At 37.8% G+C, this 8,934-nt stretch overlaps 1 protein-coding gene across 1 annotated transcript; it reads left to right on the top strand.

The window, feature by feature from the left end:
* The first annotated feature begins 824 nt into the window (after positions 1–824).
* On the top strand, positions 825–2,202 carry LOC125663329 (uncharacterized). Its single transcript, XM_056147693.1, has 3 exons — positions 825–853; positions 1,068–1,509; positions 1,558–2,202. Exons 1-3 carry the CDS (start codon positions 825–827, stop codon positions 2,200–2,202), a joined length of 1,116 nt encoding a protein of 371 aa, XP_056003668.1.
* The last annotated feature ends 6,732 nt before the right edge of the window (positions 2,203–8,934 follow it).

The raw sequence follows: 8,934 nt of genomic DNA, 5'->3' as shown, positions 1-8,934 counted from the left end.
ATTATATGAAGATTGCTCATTATTTTGAAATATGGACTATTTAATTCATTTAATTTTTAATATGTCTTTAGTTTATTATTGGTTGTACTTTTTCATGTGTCATGAATTTTATACACACAAGTTATTCATACACTTAAAGTCACATGCATGAGAGAGAGAGAGAGAGAGAGAGAGAGAGAGAGAGAGAGAGAGAGAGAGAGGGTAATTTAATGATATTCATCATTAGTTGCACTTGCAGAAAAATAAGTCTGGGCCCGTTATATAAAAGAACTTATGACTAAAATCAAAAACTTTACTTAGATCTACATAATATTTTTCTATACCAATTCTCTTAAAAACTGGCATGCAGCATCGTTTTTCGGGGGGGGGGGGGGGGGGGCAGGCAAACGAAGGTTAAGTTGGAAATAAGTTGACTAAATTTCTGTGCCAGAGGAGGGGGTTAATTCATTTTGTTGGCAAATTTGTTGGGGGAGGAGGGGATGTCAATTAATAACTTTCAGACTGACTTTCTTCTTATTCAATACTTTTATCATGAATCTCCTGTGCCACATTTATCTGTAAAAACGAATGTCTGAATAATATATGTAACTTATTTTTATTCAATTAATACAACTTATCAGCATTAATACAAAACAATATCATTTACATAAGTATCCAAGTGGTTTGCCTCTCCTTTCTTTATACTGTAACCCTTGGTTGAAATTACCAAATATGAATGAATATGAAATAAATTGATTTTGATTACAAATGCCCTTTTCTCTAAAGGTATATCTCAGCAAAAATATCGACAGATGAAAGAGCGATAAACCATAGAGTTCACATGCATGAGATGCCGTGAAGGCGAAACCGTGTGGTAAATCTATATGACCTGTTATCTCTCTGTAAAGTATATACGTATATCTTTAAGCTTTAAATAGCAAAGCATCAATCCAACAATATTTTAAAATATGATATAATATATACTAAACCAATAGTTGCCTCTTGATAAGTCAATTTCTGTTTTGTGGTTATATGTAGATCTACCTGGTATCAATCTGATCATGCATATTTCATGTTATTTCATTCAGTGGTTCTGTTCATTCCACACACATTGAGGACTCTGAAGATTTGCAGACTGAATACGGACGTTTTCAGTTTTCAGACATAAGTGCGATAAATACAAGTGCAGACCTAAAAAAGACCTACGTTATCGAACTAGCTGTTGATTTGGAATCTGCCGAGGATCCCAACCCACCACAGCTAGAGACGGAGGAATCTGCCGAGGATCCCAACCCATCACAACTAGAGACAGAGGAATCTGTACAGGATCCCAATCCACCACAACTAGAGACGGAGGAATCTGTACAGGATCCCAATCCACCACAACTAGAGACGGAGAAATCTGCCGAGGATCCCAACCCATCACAACTACAGACGGAGGAATCTACACAGGATCCCAATCTACCACAACTAGAGACGGAGGAATCTACACAGGATCCCAATCTACCACAACTAGAGACGGAGGAATCTGCCGAGGATCCCAATCCACTACAACTAGAAACGTAGGAATCTGTACAGGATCCCAATCCACCACAACTAGAGACAGAGGAATCTGTACAGGATCCCAACCCATCACAACTAGAGACGGAGGAATCTGTACAGGATCCCAACCCATCACAACTAGAGACGGAGGAATCTGTACAGGATCCCAACCCATCACAATTAGAGACGGAGGAATCTGTACAGGATCCCAACCCATCACAACTAGAGACGGAGGAATCTGTACAGGATCCCAACCCATCACAACTAGAGACGGAGGAATCTGTACAGGATCCCAACCCATCACAACTAGAGACGGAGGAATCTGTACAGGATCCCAATCCATCACAACTAGAGACAGAGGAATCTGTCCAGGATCCCAACCCATCACAACTAGAGACGGAGGAATCTGTACAGGATCCCAATCCATCACAACTAGAGACAGAGGAATCTGTCCAGGATCCCAACCCATCACAACTAGAGACAGAGGAATCTGTACAGGATCCCAACCCATCACAACTAGAGACGGGGAAATATGTACAGGATCCCAATCCACCACAACTAGAGACGGAGGAATCTGTACAGGATCCCAATCCACCACAACTAGAGACGGGGGAATCTGCAGAGGATCCCAATCCACCGGACCTGTCCTGCAACAATCTCACAGAAGGGAGATTCTTATAAATTAAACTCTCGGGAGCACATCCATCCAGCAGACAAAGGAGCCTTGAAAACAACTTTGTGCAAGAGAGAGGTAAGTTATCATTTTTACCTAAATACTCTTGTCAGTCCTTTGACTGTTGCACTCAAATTTTACAAAACAATGTCGATTACGATGAATTAGTTTAAACTTTATTTCATTTGAATGTGTCAACATATATATACAAAATAAATAATATACACACAGGATTCGGAAACAAGTTGTATGATTTGATAAATTAATATTTATTTCATGAAATCTAGGTGAAAGCTGCTCCACAAATTGGCACGACGATGATGTGATGTTAGATCAAATCACACCAGAGGACCATAACCTGCCGACAATTTGCAACCTGCTGAGAATGAACCCGCTTTTGAGGTGAGTTAAATTTACAGAAATACAGATCAATGTAGTATTTTAGAGTTTACTTTTTATTTAACCATTTCTTGTACTGCTGTCATAGTACAGTTGTCTGTGTATTGTTAGTTGTTTATTACTGTTTGTGTAATGCTGTCATTGTACAGTTGTCTGTGTATTGTTTCATATTGTTTATTACTGTTTGTGTACGGTTGTCATAGTACAGTTGTCTGTGTATTGTTGTTTATTACTGTTTGAGTACTGCTGCTATTGTACAGTTGTCTGTGTATTGTTAATTGTTTACAGGTTTTGTATGTTGTCATTGTACAGTTGTCTGTGTATTGTTAATTGTTTATTACTGTTTGTGTACTGCATTTGACAGTATCCATCGACCTGCAATATGGAAGATCATGGCACACTACGGAATACCAGACAAGATCATATCCATCATCAAGATGTTCTATCAGGACTTCCAGGCCAGAGTGATCTGTGGCACAAATCTCACGAACAGCTTCCCACTACAAACTGGAGTGAGACAGGGATGTTTACTATCTTCCCTACTTTTTGTGATGTGTATTGACTGGGTGATGAAGAAGACAACCAGTCAGAACAACAGGGGATTGCTTTGGACATTTGAAAAGTCTCTAGAAGATCTAGACTTCGCAGATGACATTGCACTCCTGGCTCATCGTTTCCAACACATCCAAGGGAAGACAACCGACTTGACAAACTACGGCAGCCAGATAGGTCTCAACATCAACGCTGGAAAGACGAAGATCATGATAGTTAACAACAAAACAGAAAGAGAAGTGAATATTGAGAACAACGTAGTAGAGGAAGTCTCAGAGTTTGTTTACCTCGGCAGTAAGATCACAGCCGATGGGGATTCAACATCTGATGTAGAGAGCAGAATAGCCAAAGCAAGAGCAGCCTTCGCAAGCCTGAGGAACATCTGGAAGTCAACAGCCATCAGCATCAAGACCAAGATCAGGATATTCAAGAGTAACATCATTGGAGTCCTCCTATATGGTGCCGAGTCGTGGAAGGTGACCAAAGGTATTGTCCACAGACTGGATGTCTTCCAGACCAAATGCCTACGACGGATTCTGAAGGTCTTCTGGCCCAACACCATCAGCAACAAAGATCTATATCAGAGAACGTCAACATCACCAATATCTGAGATGATCAAGATGAGACGATGGAAATGGATCGGACATGTCCACAGGATGGGAGCAACATCAACATCAATCCCAAAGATCGCCATGAGATGGACACCAGCAGGAAAGAGAAATAGAGGGAGACCAAAGGAAACATGGCGGCGATCAGTAGAGAAAGAGATGAAGGAGTGTGGATGGACTTGGGGCCGGATTCAGAACATGGCAGCAGACAGACAGAGATGGCGATCCTCAGTGAAGGCCTTATGTGCTTCCTAGCACAAAGAGGATTAACGTAAGGGTAGGTTTGTGTACTGCTGTCATTGTACAGTTGTCTGTGTATTGTTAAGTGTTTATTATTGTTTGTGTACTACTGTCATTGTACAGTTGTTTGTGTATTTTTAATTGTTTATCACTGTTTGTGTACTGCTGTCATTGTACAGTTTTACATGCATTGTTAATTGTTTATTATTTATTATTGTTGGTGTATGGTTGTCATTGTACAAATGTTTGTGTATTGTTGATTTATTATTACTATTTGTGTACTGCTGTCATTGCACAGTTGTCTGTGTATTTTGCATTGTTTATTACTGTTTGTGTGCGTTTGTCATTGTACAGTTGGCTGTGTATTGTTTCAAATTGTCTATTACTGTTTTGTACTGCTGTCATTGTACAGTTGTCTGTGTATTGTCAATTGTTTATTATTATTTGTGTACTTCTGTCATTGTACAGTTGTCTATGTATTGTTAATTGTTTATTACTGTTTGTATACTGCTGTCTTTGTACAGTTGTCTTTGTATTGTTAATTGTTTATTACTGTTTGAGTACTGTTGTCATTGTACAGTTGTCTTTGTGTTGCTAATTGTTTATTACTGTTTGTGTACTGCTGTCATTCTACAGTTGTCTTTGTATTGTATTTTTTTATTACTATTTGTGTACTACTGTTATTGTACAGTTGTCTGTGTGGTGTTACTCATTCATTGTTGTTTTTGTACTGCTGTCATTGTACAGTTGTCTGTGTATTGTTAATTGTTGATCACTGTTTGTATGCTGTTGTCATTGTACAGTTGTCTATGTATTGTTAATTGTTTATTTTTGTTTGTGTATTGCTGTCTTTGTCCAGTTGTTTGTGTACTGTGAATTGTTTATCACTGTTTGTGTATTGCTGTCATTGTACAGTTGTTTGTGTGTTGTTTCAAATTGTTTATTACTAATTGTGTACTGTTGTCATTGTACAGTTGGTTGTGCTTTGTTTCAAATTGTTTATTAATGTTTTGTACTGCTGTCATTGTACTGTTGTCTATGCATTGTTAATTGTTTATTACTGTTTGTGTATTGCTGTCATTGTACAGTTGTCTGTGTATTGTTTCATATTGTTTATTACTGTTTGTGTACGGTTGTCATAGTAGAGTTGTCTGTGTATTTTTGATTAATACTGCTTGAATACTGCATTGTCGAAGAACATGAATTACAGGAACATCCTGTATCACAAATGTCACAACAAGTATGTATTCTGGTACCTTGTACCAGCTTTAACTCGCTCTCCGAAAGAAATGTCTTAAGCAGTTGCAATCTTCGGCAATCAGTTGAAGTGAGGAAATCTTTGACGTCCTGGTCAACATTCCGTAGTTGTTGACCATAATACATAAAAAAGGCACACGATTGTTCCCCATCTCTTCCCACTCGCCCTGTTTCCTGGACAAAGTCTATTAAACACCTAGGAGGTCCATATATTATAACATTGTGACATGCATAAACATTTACACCCATTCCCAGTGCACTGGTAGCAACAATAATGCGCAAAACACTGTCCTCAGTCAATTTTTCAAGGTTTTTTTTTTTTTTTTTTTTTTTTATCTTCTGTAGTTTCAGAATGAAACATCTCTACCATGTTTTCAATGTTAGTAACATCTGATAGTTCAGACACTATGAAGTTGTACACACGCCCAACATCTCTAATTGAGTTGCAATAAAATAATGTCGGTGGGAACTCCTTTTTTAAATCTCGAAATGAGTCCAAAATCCACAACAAAGAACTTTCAATGTTAGGGTCTACTTTCTTCACAATGTACTTGATGTTTTCTTTATTTAGGGAAACTGTAATGTTCGTGTAGTCCTTCAGTCCCAAAACTTCTATCACCCTCTTTTTAATTGTCTTTGTGCAAGTCGTGATTAGTGCTAATAATGATGCCTCAGGAAAGTACGATCGGATCTCTTCAACACACCGAAACCACTTTCGAACACTTTATCCTCCTTATCTGCTTCTAGACCACCCCTAAATTTGATAATAAAGGTTATGAATAAGAGTCTAAATTAAAACCATTTAAACAAGTACCGATATTCCTTCCACTTTTTCACAAAATGGGTTGCAGTACACCAAGCAACAGTTTTTAATGATGTTTAAAATTATTTTTACATATTCTAAATTCAAGACATCCAAGTATGTCTATAAAAATCAAACAAAATGTGAGAGTTTAGATAATTATAGTTTAGGGGATTTACAATGCTGATAGTTGGTTGGGTAATATGATTACATATTTTGCATAAAGACCTAAGGCACCTTTGGAGCAAAATATTGTGTCAATGACGTGTGAGCAATTTGTTCGTCAATATATGTAAAAAAAAAAAAAAAAAAAAAAAAAAAAAAAAAAATTAAAAAAAGATAAATAATATCAATATATTATATTGACGTGTTTCATACCGATTGTTAAGCCGTTCTTGGCACACTGATTTTGACTGCGGTTAACTCCGTTTACCTGATCAGGATATAGGGCTCACGGCGGGTGTGACCGGTCAACAGGGGATGCTTACTCCTCCTAGGCACCTGATCCCACCTCTGGTGTGTCCAGGGGTTCGTGTTTGCCCAACTATCTATTTTGTATTGCTTGTAGGAGTTATGAGATTGATCACTGTTCGTTATCTTCACCTTGCATTGATGGAAAAATAGCACTGACAGTATACAATATCTCATTTGATTTATTAACTCATAGGTTGTTTTAAAGAACTGTCATAAATGTAAAATACATGAATTGGAAGACATTACCATGTGACAACTGTGTAGAATTCATCAACTACGATGGCAGTTACATTAAGTCTTTGTATTGTTGATCTTCATTGGCTGCCTCCAACTAATGACTCGGGGGATGCATAGATGCTGTCTACTTTTCCTGCCTGTATCAATTCATCGGTCTCCTTGTCTGTGCCTGGAACATTTAAGAGTGACTGTGCTTATAAATTCTTAACATTTCCAACACAATATTTAAAGAATGAAATGATAACTATAAATGAACCAGTTCAACAGTGAACTTGGAATCAAATTTGGGTGGTGCAGTGCAACATATAGTGGATAACACATTTCAAGCAAGAATTTCTTATGTGTTGTTAACGGTCTACTGATTGTCAGAAGCATATATAAGTATGATGACTATCCATTATTATTTAGATGATCCTCAGTGAACTTCGATTTAAGACCGGCAAGGTGACCCAATTTCAATTAAATTATATAAATATAAACGAATAAATATATACATACCTTTAAAAGCAGCAGTTACTAATCCTATGGAAGTTAATTTTCTGACTTGGTCTTGCATAAGAGACACCAGAGGACAGCAAACAATTACTTTCCCGAAGCTATAATCACGGAGTAGAGCTCTCTTCACTGGCAAATACGCTTGAAATGGGAGCAATTTTCCAAAACCTGTTGGTAACACGGCGACACAGTCTTTTTTACAGTCCAAAATCATCCGCTGTTCATCCTTTAAACACTTAACGCCAATTCTTTTCAAAACTTCTTCCACTACTCGTTCAATATCCGCCATTTTTGTTTATACGCCGCGCTTCATTTGAAACGCGTTATGTGATTGGATCAAATTATTATGCAAATACAAAGTTCACCAGAACATGACCTCTTATGGTGAGTTATCAGATCCTATATATATAATAATATAGGTCTGTACTTTAGTCAGATTGGCTGCGCCACTGCTCAGAACTTGGGTTAATGAAACTGTGCTTAAATGTTGTTTCACATGAAGATATCTTGGAGGAATTCAATGATAGATTCCAAGGTATTGGTAAACTGAAGAACTACTAAGTCAAACTTCACATTGACGAAACCGTCAAACCAGTTGCGCAACCTCACAGGCGTATACCGTTTCATATCCGCAAAAAGGTGGAGCAAGAACTACAAAATCTGGAGGATTTAGATATTATAGAGAAAGTAGAAGGGCCGACACCATGGATTTCCCCCATAGTAGCAGCACCTAAACCAAAAGACCCTGACAAGGTACTAATTTGTGTTGATATGAGACAAGCTAATAAGGCTATACACAGAGAGCGTCACGTAATGCCAACTGTCGATGACATGATCAACGACCTAAATGGTGCAAAAGTTTTCTCAAAGCTCGACTTGAATTCAGGTTATCATCAAATTGAATTAGCGCCCGAATCCCGCTATATCACTACGTTCTCCACACATGTTGGATTGCGAAGGTATAAGTGATTAAACTTCGGAATATCGTCTGCTGCAGAAGTATTCCAAGTAATAATTCAACAAGTTATAGAAGGGATCGATGGAGTGTGCAATCTCAGTGACGATATCATTGTTTTTTGGAACACACAGGAGGATCACGATAGAGCTTTAAGAAGTGTCCTGACCAGATTGAGGGATAAGAACATAACACTGAAGAAACGAAAGTGTGAATTCAACAAAGAAAGCTTAGAATTCTACGGATTTATATTTTCGGGAAATGGAATATCAGCAGACCCAGCCAAGGTTGAAGCAATCAAAAATGCAGAGAATCCGACAAATGTAACAGAGATGCGAAGTTTTCTTGGTATGGTAAATTACTGTTCCAGGTTTATACCAGATTTTGCTACTGTATGTAAGCCGCTACGCGACCTGACGAGAGAATCAAAAATGGATTTGGACAAACGAACATTCAAATGCCAAGAAGACACAAAAGGATGTCATTACAGATAAAACTGTCATGTCGTACTTTGATCCGACGAAGAAAACTGAAGTAATTGTAGATGTAAACTTTAGTCTGGAGCTGTGAGCATTTCAATCTCTACTTGTTTGGTCAAGAATTCAGTTTAGTCACCGATCACAACCCAGTTGAGCTAATATTTGGAAACCCGAATTCCAAACCTCCAGCGAAAATTGAAAGATGAGCTTTACGTTTACAGCCATATAATTTCAAAGTAGTA

Source organism: Ostrea edulis, chromosome 8, assembly GCF_947568905.1.
Source record: "Ostrea edulis chromosome 8, xbOstEdul1.1, whole genome shotgun sequence".
NCBI lineage: Eukaryota > Metazoa > Mollusca > Bivalvia > Ostreida > Ostreidae > Ostrea > Ostrea edulis.
The sequence above is the reverse complement of the archived record's forward strand: the minus strand, read 5'-3'. Positions and strand labels throughout refer to the sequence as shown.

Bases quoted from the DNA above. Each gene is read 5' to 3' on its own strand.
- LOC125663329 (XM_056147693.1), top strand. From the start codon at position 825: ATGAGATGCCGTGAAGGCGAAACCGTGTG. The intron at 854-1,067 runs GTAAATCTATAT...TATTTCATTCAG, and splicing joins CGTGAAGGCGAAACCGTGTG to TGGTTCTGTTCATTCCACAC. The intron at 1,510-1,557 runs GCCGAGGATCCC...GAATCTGTACAG, and splicing joins AACTAGAGACGGAGGAATCT to GATCCCAATCCACCACAACT.